At 39.2% G+C, this 20,137-nt stretch overlaps 1 protein-coding gene across 1 annotated transcript; it reads right to left on the bottom strand.

Annotated features, from left to right (window-relative positions):
• Positions 1–2,343: 2,343 nt before the first annotated feature.
• On the bottom strand, positions 2,344–18,680 carry LOC149842577 (BTB/POZ domain-containing protein At1g63850-like). The gene is made up of 6 exons (XM_090000691.1): positions 18,359–18,680; positions 18,172–18,276; positions 17,731–18,073; positions 5,230–5,313; positions 4,129–5,111; positions 2,344–3,333 (listed from the first exon to the last, which is right to left on the bottom strand). Exons 1-6 carry the CDS (start codon positions 18,599–18,601, stop codon positions 2,344–2,346), a joined length of 2,748 nt encoding a protein of 915 aa, XP_089856817.1. The 5' UTR covers positions 18,602–18,680.
• Between the last annotated feature and the right edge of the window lie 1,457 nt (positions 18,681–20,137).

Here is a 20,137-nt window from a genome sequence, read left to right as displayed (position 1 = left end):
CAATTTTTAAAACTACCTTGGCCCTTTATAATTGATCAAACAAATCTTCAATACGTGACAATGGATATTTATTCTTAATCGTGGTCGAGTTGAGAATCCTATAATTGATGCATAATATGAATTATCCATCTTCAAGGTGATACACTTGGCCTAATGAATCCTTTGTCCAATAACTCTTATAGTTACTTTTTTAATTCTTCAAGTTCAGTTAGTGTCATTCTGTAAGGTGATTGTCGATGTGCCCGAACACAATCTTGTGTGCAGACATCTTCGCTTTTGCGACCTGTGACTGCACAGCCCTCATCGGGAACATCAATTACCAGGTGTCGTCTGACCAACAACTTCTTATTTTTAGCGTGCATCAATAACAACACGTGGAATATAGGATAACAGAGCGAGAGGTCTATCTTCTATCCATGGACTTCTTCAAATTTGATCAAACTAGCCTTAAAGTCATTTGATTCATTTGATCCAAATCAGAATCGGGACCCATATGACTACAAATGGTTCAGGAATAATATGTTTGGCCTTCCAACACATATTCTAGCAGTTTGGACTACTCAATTTATAGAGCAATGCATATTCACATATGTATTGTGGGCTCATAACCCATAGAGTGGAATGAGATTAAAAAAAGTGCAAGTGAGATCTAGACTTGAAAGCAAGTCTTTTTCAACTCGGGAAAAATGATGCAAGAGTATAGAAGAAGACTTTAGTTCATAAGGATCCATTGGATCCAATTTGATGTTTTGGGATTTTTTTATTATTTGGATCGTTTTTAGTGTTTGGATTATTTTTATAATAGATCTTAGATTTGATATTCAAAATTTTTTATATTAGAAAAATTAAAAAGAGTTTTAATTTTTTAGGAGTTTATTAGATTAGGTAGTTTACTTGGATTGGGATTTGGGAGATCTCATCTATAAAAGGATAAGAGCGTTATGTAGAGGGAGATGGGAGCTTCATTGATTAATAATTCTGAACTTGATTTCTCTTTCCTCCTCTCTCCCTTCTCTTATTTCTCTAAACCTTATTCTCTACCCTCCTTTCGTAGTTGATAATGTAAATTGTAAATCATAACATAGATCTTCGTGAATCCAAAAACCGATTTGCGTCAAGTTGTGTGGGCCAGTGTTGTTAGTATTTGTGCGTATCAGTCTACGCCAAAAAATCGATACGATAATAACTTGAATAGGCTGCTTTTTAATAAATGTAAAAAATAATTTAAAATTAAATTTTTAATGTTATTTTAATGTCTTTAACACATGTCTGATTGACATGTAATATTTTTTGGCTGATTGATAACAATTCACATGAGAATAGTTGGCCAAACGATATAGGTTCAATTTCGATACTGACAACATTGGTGTGCGCCCAACCATCTTATCCACTTGCCAAGTGGGCGGTTGGACTTTGGAAGATATCTAACCAATTAAAGATAGTGGGTCCCACCTGAATCTTCACCTCCCTTGTTTCAAAAAAATGCGAGGAGGCTCAAACCAAGTGTATGTTTGCATGCCAAGGAAAGCCGAGGCTTTCAGCAGAAACACGCAAGACAGAATGTGTCTCTAAGGGCCCACCGTGACAACACAAACGCAGGACTCTCTTACGGTTGGTTGGGTGGGTGGGTGGGTTTGGGGTCCCATTTGCTTTTTACGAAAAAAAGGCTCTGGGTGGAGCCTCCTTCCGTGGTGCAAAAATGCTTAAATGACCTATCCAAGCAATTGATTCTTGTTGGTTGGTAGCAGATTTGCTCCAGGCTTGACACACACACACACACACACATATATATATATATATATATATATATATATATATATATATATATATATATATATATATATATATATATATATATATATATATATATATATATATATATATATATATATATATCGAGAGAGAGAGAGAGAGTTATCAAAAACACAACAAACAAAAAGGAATAATTTATTAGAAATCAAACGATATCTGGATACAGCAATTCACAAATTACATCCAAAAACAAGCATCCTCACCTGTGTCAATATGAAAAAAAAAACAAAGTAATCATCCTCGTCACCATATCAACCCATCAACCATACAACCACCCCCTTATTCTTTTAGAATATCTGTCATGATCTATCATCAAAGCATACTCTTTTGAACTCAAGCAGTAATCATTTATATTAGATGTCTCAATCAGTGTCCTTTCTTCTCACCCTCATCTGTTATACCGTTTTTTCTCCCATCACTAACAGGCCAACACAATAATCCAGAGATCTTAGGCCATCAATAAAGAATTCTCCAAGGAATGTTTTCTTCCAAGGAATCCAGCTACAGATCTTAAACCCACAGGAAGTTCTTTCATCCACCATTTTCATAAATCCGCATTGTTGCAATCTGTAGCTGCATTCGCCTGTCCGACTCAACAGTCCTTTTCCAGAAAGCTCTCCTCCACCACACCTCAAAGGCTCTCTGAATGTTTGGACATTCATCACCGGAATTCAAGAATCGATTGAACCAGTTCATCAGAATTATCTGTTGTTGAGAGAGCGGCAATGTAAGGATTGTCTGACTGAGCCCCCCCTCGACCACATTCCGATCCATCGATTTGCAGCCCCTCCTCATCCACCCGAAATCGTTGTAGAGAGGCTCAAGCCATGTCTGCAACAATAAGGTCCTCACCTCCTTGGGTGCCAAAATTTGACCGTTCCCAATTCCAACACACAGCCTAGCAGTCAGCCTGCTCACCTCATACCTATACATTGCTGGAACCATGGCATGCAAGTCTGCAAGTTCAGCTTGACTTGCCCATGTCTTAGCAAAATCCTCAGCTATTTGTCGATCGATCAAGATCTCCAACACCCAATTGAGATTGTCAGATTGCCGAGAAATCTCATTCACAACTGCACCTCTTTCTTGGTGGTTGCTTTTATCCAGAAATCCCAATTGTGTAGCCTTTGTGAAGTTGTGGAAGAGTAGGTCTAGGCAAGAGTTACTGGCAGCATACAGTGATTCCTTGGTGATATCAAGAAGATTGGTGCTGTTGGTACTGTGATGAGAAGAATTCTCCCTTAGCATCTTAGACACCAATCCTTTCATCTCCTTTCTAGCCTTTTCATCTTTGCCTTGAAGCACTACGTCTAAGAGTCTCACTACTATTTCTTCCTCAGAAGATACCGGAGTTTCTATAGATACCCTCTTTAACACTTCTCCTGCAGCACTAGTGCTATCAAGCTGTAACTGAGACAGTAGAGTTGCCACTTTCTCATCTTCATCTTCGGCCCATGGTGCCGCTTCTAAGTACTTTAGACATGCTAAAATACCCACATCAAACGCTATTGCTGCAGATACCTAAACAGAGGATAAAGGCAGTGAAATGATTTATCATTCGTTGAGGAAAAAGACTTATACCAGTATTATGCATATGCATTGTGATTGTGTTTACTGAATGAATTTCCACCTCTTATGAAATGGGTTAGGATCTCGGCACAAGAGTAAAAACTCAACAGAATCAGACCCCTCGTATGTTTGAGGTCCTCTTGAGTTCTTACTCTTTCATGCCTAGAGTTTGGTTCATCCTATTTGTTCTAGGGGTGATCGCAATCAGAAATATGAATCTTACAAGAAAATGACCATTAAACTGATAACATAAATACCAGTTAAAATACCCATCAGCCGAAGAGGAATCTTTCTAGTAGTATCAGACATTTAGCTCACTTCCCGCCCATTTCATCCAGTACCCGAAGTGAAAATGCAGAACCAATGGATGCTTAACTTCATTTTCTGACATACAAATTCTGGCTTCAATCAAGCAGGAGAACAGAGAGCACCACTTTGGCTATGACAGTCAAAAAAACTGGATATGGTAGTTGAACCTTCAATGAATTTAACTACTAATAGAAGTTGCTAGGAACAATCACTAAAACAGATTTTGTCTTCTTTAACAAAATGGAGAACAGGTCTTTCCCAAAAATAATAGTGAATAAGGAAAAAGAACATGATGAAATAGGGGTAGTTACACGTGAATTTCTTAATATCACACAGTATGGAATCAACAATGTCTAGAATCATTTCCAACGAAAAGAGAAATTCCAAGACAAGCATTGAATGACAATGGTATATATAGAGAGAGAGAGGCTCTCTAACCTTCAAAATCTCCAAGACTTTGGAGACATCCTCCCTCATGAGCCTCTTCTTGAGGTCATCGCAGTACATGAGGCGCAGGGTCTCCAGATACACCTCCACATCTTCGCATTCGGAAATCTCCACAAGGTGGGGGAGCGACCTCTGCTGCTTCGACCAACTCTCGGAGAGCTTCGAGGCGAAAAACCGGCTGTGCGCAACGAGGATATGGCGGTTGACGTTCACAGAGACGCTGAACCCGTCCTTGGAGCTCAGCGTGAGCTTGACGTCGCTCGATCCGGCGTCGTTGAATCGGTTGCAGGGGCTCGAGCTGCTCAGTATCTCACTCACCCTCTCCTGCATCAGGAGGTGCTTCTCCTGGATGGTCATGCCGTGGGGAGACGGTTTCCCGGCGTTGATGGCGACGTTACTGGTGGTAGCAGAGGGGGTTTGGTTTCTGGAGTGGGAATCTGGCTCGTTGGTCATCATCTCGAAGAGGGTGGGGCTCGATCGAGTCTTGTCGATGGAAGGAGGGGGAGACATGGGGTTGAGGAGGCCTGCATTGAGCGCGGAGTTGAATTTGCTGTAGCTGGAAGGGCAGGAGGAAGAAGAGTCCATGATGGGGGAGATTCGGCCAGGAGAGGCTCTAACTCGAAATGGTGAAGAGTATGGCCGGTCTGGATTGAAACTCTGCCTAACGAATGTGGAGATTTCGTTGGTTTCTGATATGGGTTTGGTGGTTTCTATTTGTTGGAATCTCTGGTCTGGTGATGGGTGTGTGGTGCTATTGGTGTTGGTGGTGCAGCGATGAGGAGGAGCACAGCACCAGGAGTCGTCCGGAGAGACGGACGCGGGCTCCTTCCTTGGTGTTGGTGAAGAGTAGGATGAGGCTGGGGAGGGGAGGGAGGCTGAGGCCGCGGCGGTGGTGGAGAAGGTGGCCTCCCTCCTCCTCCTCCTGCGTTTGTGCTTAGTGGATTGGGGAGGGTGGGCTTGGGCTTTGAGATGAGCTGCCATTGAGAGGAATAATGGTCAGTGGAATGGGTTTGTCTTGTGCCAAGTGACCAAAAAGGTTGCAGTGGATGGATGGGAATGGTGGGGCATGGTGCCACGGTCCCCAACGCAGACCTATTCCATTCTCTTCTCCCTGACCAAGACCAGACCACCCGTTCCTATGAACATCACATCTCTGGCCCAGTTGCAGGCACAGGCCTGGAACGGGATGGAGGTTGCTTGTTATCGATGTTTGTTATACTGAAATGACCAGGATGACCTCAACTGATTGTTTATTGGTGCCATTTTCTGTGAAGACAAGTAACCCCTGGGAAGTCTTAACAATGGCAAAGGGAATTATTACCTTGGTGAGGTAAAGAGTTTGAGACAGGTGCACATGATCCCAAGATCCTCTAACCTACTTTTTTTTTTTTCTTTTAGTTTTTACGAATACGGATTGGGTGCAATCACATGGCACAAAATTTGTGCATTAAGCACCTGATTGCCACGCATCAGGTCTTGGGTCCCCAACTGACAGACCTGTTCCAAAAATGAAAGGTCATCAGGTGCCTAATTCACAAATATTTGTGCAATCATATTGCACCTGATCTTTTCACAGTTTTTACCCCTGCTTTTATCGACAATGATATCCTGCCTGATTGCCGTGCTCACGGGATGGTTATCTGGTACGAAGAACATAATTACGTGGTGCTGATCTTGGCAGTGAGTTTTATTCAATGTCAGTATCGACAGTTTGTAGATACGATACAAGCACCTGAATCGTCCTTTTTAACGACCACGATTCAGGTCGAAACGATTCGGCAGGTCCAGGGAATTCGGTCATGCCTGAATCAGCCTTCTTCCCGAGTTTTCAATTTCGCCATTGCACTCACCCTTTGAGTTCAGCCGCTCTCAATTTCCGCTAAAGGGCCTACTGGGTGTGCGATACGGGAGGACAAGTGCCTGATGGAGGGCATATTGGATTTTGGATTGGATCAGATGCAACTTGAATGTGACCTATATTGACATCAGCATATTAAAGAGACATACATTATAGATGCTCTTGGGTTTTAGGGGTTATAGACTTGTAACTATCTATGTATATTTATTATAGACTCATTATGAACATACATCATATCTCTCTATAAATAGGAGACTGGTAGTGGTGTGATGAGTGCTATCTATGTATTGTTTGTGTCTCTTATAGTTTTTGGGTTCAAAGGGTCTTACTCACCTCTCGGCATTCTGACCTAAGCTCATTGTGAGTGTCTATTGGTTGAGAACAACGACCACATGCATCCACCGAAGCATCGTTCGGATCGTTCAAGACCGCATTCGATAAGTGACTCTTTCATGATCCATTTTAAGCCAACATTGGGTTATGGGCCCCCACTGTTCATCCATTGCACATATTTGAGGTGTGGGTGCGCCGACATCCATGCAGTGCTCATCGAATTTTTTGTTGGCGTTATTCTCTCTTGTTGGACTCTCGTTTGTCTTTGAAAAGTCAGACGACGACAATGAGGCATTGGCTAGCGACCCATCGCCTGTGGGCCAGCTGCAGGTGTTGTCGAGGACCCAATTTGAACTTGGAACCAATCTTGGGTTCCGAGTGGATCAGGTCTATGCCCGTCCTAGGGGGACCCCATCTGGGTCCAACAACCCTCTAATGGGTTACCAAGTGGATAGGGACATCACCCGATCCAAGCCTGGAAACCCATTAGAGGGTTTTCAAGTGGATCAGGTTTTCACCGAACCCTATAGGACCCGATCCAGACACAGACCCATTGGTGGGTCTATACCCAACTCAACAGGACCCGATCAAGACCCAGGTCCATTGGCAAGACTGGGTGGATTCAGTCTATGCTTGACCGAGTTTAGTACCCAGACCCGTTGGGGATTCTGGGTGGATCGGGTCTCTGCTTGCACGGGGGACCCGATCCTAACCCGAACTCGTTAAGGATTTTTTAGTAGATCAAGTCTATGGTCGACTCGATCAGGACTCAGTATAGAGACCCAAACCCATTTATAGGGTTCTGGGTGGATCAGGTGTATACCTGAACCAGCTAGACCTGGTCCTAAAACTTGGCCCCATTATTTGGGTTCCATGTGGACCAGATCTGAGCCTGATCTGTTGCAATCCAATCTGGGACCCATTATTGTTTTAGTGTGGACCGAGTCAGTTACCATGGGTCAGATCAGGTCCTGAACCAAACCCATCTAGGATAAAACTAGTTCTGAAACCAAATCGGTCCTTTAAGGTTTCTGAACCGGTTTACGAAACCAGTTCTAGGGTTTTTTAACTGATTTCCAGAACCGGTTCAACCATTCTAGAACTGATTCAGGCATCTTAAAAACCAGTTCAACAATTTCTAGAATTGGTTCAGTGGTTCTGAGACTTGTTCATGCATTATAGGACCAATTCTAGCTTTTCAAGGATCAGTTCTAGCTTTTTAAGGATCGGTTCTAGCTTTTGAAAGACTGGTTCTAGCTTTTCAAGGACTGGTTCTAACTTTTTTGGGATCAGTTCATGCATTTTGAGAGCAATTTAGGGCTTTTAGTTACTGATTCATGATCTTTAAGGACTCATTTAAGTTGTTTTAATTAAGACCTTAATCCTGAATATGACTCATAAATGCATGTCTTTGTCATTGATCACAGACTTGTTGGTAACTTTAACATGATACAAGGTGTGTTTCATGTTGTTTTTGAGTAATCCATGATTATTTAAGCATGAGATTATAAATGTATGAATTTTATTTGTGTTATAACATGCTTTACTTATGCTTATGATAAAAGATCTAGACCAACTCAATCTGGGAATCACCAAAGTGATCTGAATTGTGTTGATTGAGAGTTCATTGGAATGTGTTAAGATTAAAATTTAGTATTAAGATTGTGTGTGTCTTTACAAAACAATGATTCTACCCAAAAGTAGGTCATTGTCACACAGGGTGTAATAGTAAATGTATACACCAGTCCATGAAGCATGATTATACCCAAAGGTACACTGTTGAATTGCCTTTGGTTACATGATTTATTAATTTCACCAATTGAAGTCAATTCCTTAATACTTGAGGAGGCAAAACAACTTTGAGTGTTATTTTTTTCACCAAAGTGGAACTATAATGATTCTATTATGCATGTCTTAGAAAATTTGAATAATAAAGGGTCTCATGTTTACCTTTTCGAAATGAATCTCGTATAGAGTGGTTAACCTTTCAATCATACAGAGAATAAAATAGTCGAACATGATGTCTATGAGAAGTGAGAGCGCTTAAATAGTCTTAGCCTATTGCTTTTGCAATCACGAGCGCCTAAAAATATTAAAGGCATCATCTTTCGCTAATGGACAATGAAATTTTTTTGAAAGTTATTGATGCAAAAATTATTGATTTAGATGAGATTTCATCTCAGACCGTATGGATAAGAAACTTCATTTTGAGTGTTAGTATTATATATTCTATTGAGAGGCCACTAAAGATATTTTGTGATAACGAAGTTGTTATTTACTTTGTTGTTAAAGAAATAACAAATAATCATTTAATGTGTATTGATATAATCGGTACAAAGAAAATGACTGTGAATTCTCTTACTAAAAGCTAGCATCGAGATTATATTCTCAACATGTAATGAGAATGAGTCCATTTGATTTCTTCTAATGTATGACAATACATTATGGTTCTATGTGATCACATTTATGAAACTAAATTGATTCTCTATGGTTTTTGTGCGTTTTATTTTTTATAAAGTGTCTCTCATTTGTGAAGAGAGAATAACAGAATAACAATATTAAAATGATCAATTGAATGAGTTAGAGACCAACATATTCATAAAGGTATTCTCAACGTGCTAAACACTGAAAATGACTAATATTTTAGTACATGGAAATATGACATATCATATCGAGGTGTTTATCTCCATGACTCGTATGATTTCTTTTTGTGATATAGGATAGCATGTGAACCCACATGAAAATTGAAACAAGATAACAGTAATAAACCTCGATAAAGTATTTTTCCATGTTAATGGGTCAAGTAGAAGAATGTTAGATTTTGGATCGAATTGGATCCAACTTGAATGTGACCCATTGACATAGGCACATCAAAGGACATATATGGGAGAAGCTCTTGGGTTTTGGGGTTTACAAGATAGTTATGAGGCTTCATAATTGTATATGTATGTCCATTATGGACTTTCACTAGTGCCCATTATGGACATACACCAGATCTTCTTATAAATAGGAAACCCATAGTGGTGTGATGAGTGCTATCTACATATTATTGGCCTCGCTCACTGTTTTTGGGTTCAATGGGTCCTGCTCACCTCTCGATATTTTGGCCTCGGCTCATTGTGTGGGCTTCGATTGATTATGGAGAACGCCGACCACCTGCATCCACCAAAGCATCGTTTAGATCGTCCATAGCAGCATCCAGTAAGTGGCTCTTCCACGATCCATTTTAAGCCAACAGGGCGGTGATGACACCAGTAGCAGAGGGAAGTTTCGACAACTTTCTAGGGGGTTTATGGGGTACACGACGTTCAAGGAGGGGAGGAGGCCATCACACTTGTTGTGCCACATGATATAGTAGAAGAGGGGTGGTGCTGGTGATGTCATTGCGAAGGAGGGACTTGGTCGAATGGTGATTGCCACACTGCCAGAGGAGGTGGCATGACGAGTAAGGACCTGGTGGTAGTGAGGTTTGAGCCCAAGATCCTGTTTGGGGAGTGGTCTGAATGAAGCTCAAGGACGCATTTTTATTTTTTTTTGTTTCTCGATGAAGTTTCTACTTGAAGGGAAGGTCTGGACGAGGCCAAGATCATGTTTTCGTGGGTCCTTTTTATTTCGTTTTGAAGGGTTGCGATCAATCGGGTTTTGTAAAGGGGTTTTGCAGTCTGAAATAATGGGATATTTCTTGGACTTATTGTTCTTATAACGAAATTTCCCTCGGTGTATTGTCCAAATAGGGAAGTTGTTTGTAAGTATTTTGGTTTTCATTATTTTCTCCTTTGAGTTGAATGTATTGTTGGATTGAGTTGACCGATGTTTTTTTTCTGCACAGGTCTTCATTTTGCTTCATATTTGAAATTTTGGACTTCGTGTGTAATTTGGTGGGGGAGGGATGGGTTTTTTTCCAGATTTCTTTTTAATATTTTTTAATCATTTTTAAATAGACCGATACCAATCAAGACAGGTCTGATACGATACGGCCTGATACGAGCATTTTATAAAAAAATGATACATGTTCGATTCTGATACTGACAACATTGGTTTTAGTCAACTTTTCTTTTTTGGCAAATCCAACCATGTACATTATGGTAAATTTATTAGGAATCAACCGTTCGATCTTAGATTTTCATTGAAAAAATATGATTTTTGAATGCTTGAATATTTATGAAAATTATAATCCGTTGATTTGAAAGCTTTAAGAAAATCTCATTTATGCGTCATAATCATATGATTCAAAGAGCTGCTCATTATAAAACCAAGAATGTAGATCATGTCCCTATGGTTAGATTTAAGAAAAAAAAAACAAAAAAACAATAAAAAACATGATTGACACGGTATTCTAGTAACATATATATAATGACTAGAATATGAGAACCGGAAATATATGCATTTCCAACACTTTTTTTGCAAATCTGACCATGTGGATGTACTCGGCATGATGAATTTGATATGAATCAACATCATGTATTTTAGATAAAAAAAATTATGATTTTTGAATGCTTGAATATTTATGAAGAATATGAGCTGCCTTAAAAAACTTTCATTTATGCATCAAAATCGGATGATTCAAAAGCGTGTTCTTATGAAACCAAGCATGTAGATCACATTTGTATGGTTAAATTCAAGAGAAAAACATAAAAAATTCATAAAAATTGCAGTTCACACATTAGTTCTCATATTTTCAGTTTTCATATTCTAATGACTATATATATATATATATATATTCATTCACTATTGTCACCATTACCTACAAACTGTCTTTTTTTATTTTATTTATTTTATTGTTTTCATAAAATCAACCTTACAGATGTGATCTATTATTTGAGGTGAAATTAGATCAAAACAGCTCGTGCCATAAAGATCCTGGTAATGGTTTCATTACTAAAACATTACCTTATATATATATATATATATATATATATATATATATATATATATATATATATATATATATATATATATATATATATATATATATATATATATATATATATATATATATATATGGAGAGAGAGAGGGAGAGATTGGTAAATGTGCACTTAGAAGGTATTGGTGGGAGCCTAAATTTTGGATCGATTTTGAAGACACTTGACCTTTGGTAGGTCTTTTGAAATCTAGCGCGTAGAATGAATATAGCCACTGTAGATAAGTGTTGTGTGTGCAAGTGATATCTTTCACTGTGTTCTACACTGTTACAGGCTTAAAGGAGGTTTCGTCTAGCCTTTGGCTAGTTACAAGCTCACCAATGAATATGTCAACAATCTTACAACAACAATTCAAGTAAATCTCCTAGCTGCTAGTACAGTAATGCTTTACAAGTCTCTCAATCGATACTTACATTAGACTGTGTAGCATTGAGGTGGATCAGCAGCATTAGGATTATCTGAATCTGTATGTCTCTGGCAACACTAGTCTGGCACATTAGGAGGTTATACTATGCAGAAGCATGATTCATGCATAACTTGACAGAGGCTCTCCAATGCTTAGTAGTGCATAGCGCAGAAGCTGTGCATGATGCTGCAGAAGAGCGAGATGTGTGGCTTAGCAAAGATGCGGCATTGCACAATGTGCGTTATGCGTTAGGCAGTCGTGTGCGGCTCAACACATGGTTACATCAAGCGATGGTGTTATAGAAGTTCATGCGTTGTGAGGTGCAGATCGCATGAACATAGGTGCATGTCGTATGCGGCACGACAGTGGTGTGCGTCAGTGCGTGATGCGAATGAGCGCATTACAACAATGTGCAACACTTTAGGTCTCTTAGCTGTGCACAAGTGTGCAACAACAAAGAGATTGGTGAAATGGCTGGCTTGCGCACGAGTAGAGTGTGACCAGTCCAGATGCTATCAACCGAGCGATCCTGGGACCTGCGAACTACAAGCGCTGAAACGGCCAAGCGGAGAACCTCCCTTGGCTGCAGATAGAAGTCTTTCACACTCAGGCGTAAAGCCTCTCTTTGTTTGCTGTAATCATCATAATCTTCGGTACAAACATTACGCCGCACTTAACAATTGCATGCTATGAATGTATGCACTGATCTACTCAAATGCAAGGCTGTAAGGAGTCAAACACTCACCGGTTGTTCGGTTTGAGCGTTGCACACTTGACATCTTTGCAGAGGCGTTGAGGATGCAAGAAATCCGTTGTGTTTCGCCGGATGTGCGATGAGACCAATCAAGTCTTTACGCACTTGATCTTCAACTCAAATCCAACTAAATTAGCATGATACTAATTGAAATTGGTTCAAGGAGATATGCTCAGCATAAATCCCGAAATATCCCTGATTAAAGGATTTGAATGCCCTAAGACACCAAAGAGAGAAACTCTCTTCCCAAAAGACCGAAGTCTCTAAATTCTAATTCAAGATTCAAAAGTTACAATTTAATGACAATGGCGCATATTTATAGGTCATACAAATCCATAAACCCACTTACAAAACCACCAGCTATTTCATCTAACTGCCTCAAGTGGTTCCATTTGTAGTGGCGCCCAAGGCTCCCATGCATTGAACCTGGCCGGCTGAGGTGGCAAGTTTATTTTGCACAACAATACCCAGGCCGTTAGACATTGCTGACTAAGGTGTTGCAGTGGCAAGGTGCTGACGGTCAAGTGCGTTGGCCACTTGAGCAGGTGGTCCCCAAGCTGACGCTGCTGCGTGTTGAACCTGGTCATCCTGCCTGGCACATTCCGTTGGCAGACCCTGTAGGTTGCTGTGTCACATTTGTGCTGACTAAGCGTTGAGCTAGCAAGCTGCGCTGATTGAACCACCCGTTGATTGCATCTTACGGCATTAGTGCTCTTGCTGGCACTTATCTTCTACAGACTTATAAGTCTCTTGTGGCAGCATTCGTTGGTTGTTGCTCCTCTCGGCAAATGCATTTCACTTTGGATCGCAACAGTAGACACTCGTTGTATATAGAGGTGGCAATTTCTGACACGACCCGCCAACCCGCCTCTTAGGCGGGTTTGGGTTGGGCTTAAGCCAACCCGTTTAATAAACGGGTCGACCCGCGTAACCCGTTTATTAAACAGGTCGGGTTCGGGTTGGGGGTATGCCAACCCACCAACCCGGCTGACCCGTTTAATAAACGGGTTAGGCGGGTGGGTCAACCCGCCTCTTAGGCGGGTTCGGGTTGGGCTTAAGCCAACCCGTTTAATAAACGGGTCGACCCGCGTAACCTGTTTATTAAACAGGTCGGGTTCGGGTTGGGGGTATGCCAACCCGCCAACCCGGCTGACCCGTTTAATAAACGGGTTAGGCGGGTGGGTCAACCCGTCTGCCAACCCGCCAACCTGACTACCTGCCAACCCGATCCGTCAACCCGCCAACCTGACCCGCGAACCTGAAAACCCGTTTACCCGACCCAACCCATTTATTAAATGGGTTGGCGGGTCGTGTCGGGTTACCCGTTTATTAAACGGGTCGGGTTCGTGTTTGCCACAGCCGACCCGTTTAATAAACGGGTCGGGTTCGGGTTGAGGTATGCTGACACGCCAACCCGCCAACCCGACCCGATTGCCACCCCTAGTTGTATATAAGAGTCAGAAAACATCTCTCACTCAATGTAACCCTACTAAGGTATTCAACATAATTTGTCAGATAGGCATCACAACTAGGATCATGTTTTTTTTTTTAAATAAAATATTAATTCTTTTAACTGATAAAATTATGGCACATTGTAGAGTTTGAAGCTTTCAAAATCTTTTTCTAACCTTGCAATCACATTATTAAGCCTTGTACACCTATCGGCTATTGGATCTTGATTTTTGTGCATAACATGACATCGATTTTTGAAACCCTTAAAAAACCTGCTTGCATGTCACAATTACACGATTGAAAGCTCACTTTCTACTAAACAAACCATAAAGTTCGATCTGCAAAAAAATATTTTAAAAATATAAAAAAGGACTTTTTATACTCAATAGTTTGGTGCCTATATATTATCATCGTTAGGGGTGTCAAACCCTACAGGGTCCCGGTATGGTGATAAATAAGAAGACCAATTTAAGACCCCAGTATAGTTTGTAAAATTTTATACCAGACCCGATTTCCAATTAAGACCCACAATTTTTCAATATGAAAATGCTAAAAAATATTATTTTAACGTGTATGGCCCAGGTCTAGTTCATGTAGTTCTTATCGAGTCCAGGTATGGTTTTCTCTTAAGGTGGGTCCGATTAGACCTGGGTCTAGACCTGATACCATACCTGAAAATCAGGGCCAGGTCTGGTTTCACCTGGGTCCAAACCAAACCCGACCTGTTGACACCCCTAATCGACGTAGACCGGTCATTGGTTAGACAAGCAACATGAACATCACTCTAGTTAGGTATGGGCTTCACTTTCATTTGCTTAGTTGGGGGTGATATGGTGTCATAGTTGGAGTAATGCCAAACATTATCTTGTTGGATACACAACAAAACCCCATAAGAGAAAAGGGTGGGGGCGTGGATCTACAGGAATCTAGTACACATTTATCTTGACACATTTGGACGTTTATTTATTGTATCTAAACATTGCTAGTCATGTTGGAGATGTATTTATTTTTCTTAGGTCGCGTGGGACAGTTTTTTTAAGGATGGATGCTGCTGGGCCAAGCCACTTGATGACAAGGGTGTCTTGATAATTACACCCTCACAAACTAAAAAATATGAAAGAATGGGATCAGCTTCATTTAACAATGGAAGTCATGTGATTCCCTCTTATTAAAGTTTTCTTGTATTTTATTGATGGATGAAGAGGAACACAATAAGACGGGATGAGGGGAAAGATACCCTCTTGGTTAGGCCATTTGAATGACCGCATGCATTGTCATCAGGAAGAGAAACATCTTCCCCTAACTGAACACAATAGCTTCTCTTCAAGTTGGAAATGTGAATAGATTTTTCTGTACCTAGTTTGGTAGGTAATATTAATGGCACTGAAGGTTGGAAAGTTTGATACGGACGAGAAATTCTTAGGTTGATGAACGGCCCCTACTTCAATTTTCTCTTTACCTTTTTCAGTATTTAGGATGTCAAACTTCTTTTTTCTTAGCTAAGGAAAAAACCCTTTTACTACGTTACGCATATTGGTAAAATTTTCAAGGTTTTGTCTGCACACACAGGAGAGTACACCCAGCTTTGACCTTGTAATAAGGGACTTTCGAACTCATAACATCCATTTATCTTGGTGACATTTACGAGTCCGCCCTACCAAATGAGCCAAGCCGTTCCGGCGAGATGCCAATTTCTCGAGTAGATACTATAGTTGATTATTTGAGGGAGCTCAATTGGTGGAGAGATTATAGCTTAAACCAAGGAAATGATCCATGGGGTTTCTATACAGCTTTCTGACCCTAAATCCTATTTTCATCAATTAGTTGATTTTGGATCAGCATATGTGAAATGGATCAAGTTTATTCTTAGTTGATTCCTCTTTAAGGCATAAAATAAAAGGTACCATAAAATAATATTTGAAAAAGAAATGGCTCCAACTCTTACCACAGTTTTCTCATCATGCCCAAACCATATATATATAGTCACTAGAATATGAGAACTAAAAATATGGGCATTTTCATTCTTTTTTTGCAAATCCAACCATGTGGATGTGCTTGGCATGGTGAATTTGCTAGGAATCAACTATTAGATCGTGGATTTTTGATGAAAAAATGTGATTTTTCACTACAACAAAGCAGTAGGTTAGCGACGACCACATTCCGTCGCTAATCCGTCGCTAACATGGTTAGCGACGGATTAGCGACAACGAGGCGACAGTATGCTTACGTCGCGAATATTTCGACGCTAACTGGCGACAGAATTATTCCGTCGCCAGGTCCGTCGCTAATTGCGACGGAATAACGAGCGCTATATTCTGTCGCCAATCCGCCGGTACTCAACGTCGACCACCGCTTGGCGACGGCTTTACTTCCGTCGCTATATTAATATGAATAGCGACGGATGGTTCCGTCGCTAATCCGTCGCAAACACGAAAAAAAATTAAAAAAAAATTATTTGAAAATTAATTACCGAAAACTGTACAATTTCTATTTCCTGTACAATTTATATTTCCTGTAAATAAAAAATAAACCACACAAAAAAATTCATATAACAAGAATCTACAACAATTAATCGTTCCACCTTAAAATTAAGAAGTTTAATTATTTACAATTCAACAATTACAATTAAGAAAAATAAAAAAAATAGAACTTCTTCAACACAGTCCTCTAATCATCGCCAAGATTTTGTGCGTCTTCTTGTTCATTGTCTTTATCTGTCCCTTCAGCTCCACTATCCTGATTATCGCTAGCAGCCTACACAAGAAAAGAACAGTCAGTATTGATAAACAAAATATAATGAAATAAATTACACACTATATGTGATTCTATCATGTGCTCATGTGTGATCTAAGGCAATAAAAAAACTCTATATGTGATTCTATCATGCTCATATGTGCTCTAAGGCAGTCAAAAAATTGAATATGTGATTATAGCATGTTTATATGTGTTCTAAGGCATCTAAAAAAACTCTATATGTGATTCTACCATGCTCAGATGTGCTTTAAGGCAGGCAAAAAACTATATATGTGATTCGATCATGCTCGTATGTGTGCTAAGGCAGTAAAAAAATTGAATATGTGAATATAGCATGCTCATATGTGCTCTAAGGCAGGCAAAGCCAAAAATTTTATATGTGATTCTATCATAAATGATATATAACATATTCATATATGTTCTAAGGCAGTCAAAAAACTCTATATGTTATTATAGCATGCTCATATGTGTGCTAAGGCAGTCAAAAAACTGAATATGTGATTATAATATGCTCATATGTGTTCTTAGGCAGTCAAAAAACTGAATATGTGATTATAGCATGCTCATATGTGTTATAATGCAGTAAAAAAAACTTTATATGTGATTCTATCATGCTCATATGTGCTCTAAGGCAGATAAAAAGTTATATATATATATATATATATATATATATATATATATATATATATATATATATATATATATATATATATGTGATTCTATCATGCTCATATGTGTGCTAAGGCAGTAAAAAAATTGAATATGTGAATATAGCATGCTCATATGTGCTCTAAGGCAGGCAAAGCCAAAAATTTTATATGTGATTCTATCATAAATGATATATAACATATTCATATGTGTTCTAAGGCAGTCAAAAAATTGAATATGTGATTATAGCATGTTCATATGTGTTCTAAGGCATCTAAAAAAACTCTATATGTGATTCTACCATGCTCAGATGTGCTTTAAGGCAGGCAAAAAACTATATATGTGATTCGATCATGCTCGTATGTGTGCTAAGGCAGTCAAAAAATTGAATATGTGAATATAGCATGCTCATATGTACTCTAAGGCAGTCAAAAAACTGAATATGTGATTATACCTGAGAGAGACCTGGAATCGAAGATCCCCTATCCTGAACAGCGGGCTTGATCTCATTTCGGAGAAAGGGGGCGACGGTGTATTGAAAGTAGTTATTCAGTGATTCATTAATGATCTCGCGTACATCATCACCAGAAAGAATAGTCGGCTGCTTGGAGCTTATGTCGGCGCAAGAAGTCGGTGAGCCGTAACTGGAAGAACCAATAACTGGTGAAGTGTTCATATTACTCCCAAACCAGAACACGCGACCTTTTTTTGGTTCACCTGCTGCAGTCACCCATGCTGTAGGATCAAATGATGGATGCTGAGTAGCGTCTTCGCCATATCGCTCTACCATCTGTTGCTCATATGCCTCCTACAAAATAATGTTTAAAGTATTCATTAATAATTAATGATAACATTATGATAACTTGCATATATATTGCAATGATTATTAATAGAATTAATACATACCGTTGTCGTTCTCGCCTTCTCTGATACGAAGACTTCCGTGATCTTCCGTTTATGTGTTTCTACAAACACATCCTTATATGGTACACTGCCTCCTTTTTCTGCTTCCTGCGAAGTTAAATGACAAAAGATTTAGTACACAAGTTTGCAACAATACTTATAAAATTAATATTATATATTGATGAGTTACCATTTTCTTTAGGTGGCTCCCAAATGTCTTAGATCCACCTGTGTGTAGATGGGCTTCGGGCATCTTCGATCGATTTTGTGAAGCCTTCGCAGAGCGATTTTTAAATGCATCTCCCGCCCACTTATCGCACATTTCATCCCAGTAATCTCTCCTGATAGTAATAGGACCATGGCCCTTCCACAGAAATGGATCATCTACTACGCCAGATGCTTTTTTTGTTGCAGTCTTCATAGTGTGCAGCATGTCTGCAAATCGATTGGCAGTCACCTTCTGCCACACCTTCCTTGCATCATTTTCTTTCACCGTAGTTGCTAAGTGATTCGAAGCCTACAAATATTTTCAGAAAGTTAGTAGACATTGCTTAAATAAATTAAATATGAAACACATTAACTATGAGGAACAACTGTATACCATGAATGAGGACCACAATCTGTCTAACACCTCCTTTGGGTACTCTTTCCATTGAGCAACTGGTCCTGGTAGATGTTGAAGAAGTGAATTCCTAATCTCCCGTACTACTTCTTGTGGCTCAAACCTCGTGCTGCACATGAATTGTTACACAGTAAATATCAATATAAAATATTTAAAAGATATGCAATAATTGAAAACAAAATACTTACGGTCGATTATCGATATACACTATTCGAATGAGTCTTCTTGTGCCAGCCTGAGAAGACCCTGTTTCCTGTGTTGGCTGTTGACTTGTGCGATCAACTGGTGTAGGTGGGTCGTGTACAGGCGCAACATCATCTGTAAAAAAATACACACCAAGTTCTCAGAATGTGCATTTGAACTAATCAAGCATCTAATTAGTTATATGATATACCTATCAGAGGAGCCCGTGAAGATAAAGGTTGAGCCTGGCTACTACTGGATGAGCGACCACTATAACCTCCACGAACCATATTCTAACAAATAACATATGTCATACAATACATTCAAATAATTCACATCAAGTATTACAATGCATTCAAGTCATTCACATCAAGCATTGCAATGCATTCAAATAATTCAAATCATTGGCATCAAGTATTGCACTAATTCAAATCATTCGTTAATTGCATAAATTATAATACATTCAGATAATTCAAATAATTCACATCAAGTATTACAATGCAATCAAGTCATTCACATCAAGCATTGCAATGCATTCAAATAATTCAAATCATTGGCATCAAGTATTGCACTAATTCAAATCATTCGTTAATTGCATAAATTATAATACATTCAGATAATTCAAATAATTCACATCAAGTATTACAATGCAATCAAGTTATTCACATCAAGCATTGCAATGCATTCAAATAATTCAAATCATTGGCATGAAGTATTGCACTAATTCAAATCATTTGTTAATTGCATAAATTATAATAGATTCAGATAATTCAAATAATTCACATCAAGTATTACAATGCAATCAAGTCATTCACATCAAGCATTGCAATGCATTCAAATAATTCAAATCATTGGCATCAAGTATTGCACTAATTCAAATCATTCGTTAATTGCATAAATTATAATACATTCAGATAATTGAAATCATTCACATCAAGTATTACAATGCATTCGAATCATTCGTATCAAGTATTACAATACATTCAAATAAAATTTATGATCATTCACACCAAGTATTGCAATACAACTCACATCAAGTATTACAATGCATTTAAATAGAGGTTTGTAGTATAAGATTTTGCTCACTAGCTTGAGAATTCTTCCTCGTCACTAGTTTGATTTTCTTCTTCTTCTTCTTCTTCTTCTTCTTCTTCATTGTTTGCC

This window comes from Nuphar pumila, chromosome 3 (genome assembly GCF_984573655.1).
Source record: "Nuphar pumila chromosome 3, dmNupPumi1.hap1.1, whole genome shotgun sequence".
In the NCBI taxonomy this organism is placed as follows: domain Eukaryota; kingdom Viridiplantae; phylum Streptophyta; class Magnoliopsida; order Nymphaeales; family Nymphaeaceae; genus Nuphar; species Nuphar pumila.
Note: the sequence above shows the minus strand (reverse complement) of the source record. Positions and strands in the feature narration are given on the sequence as shown.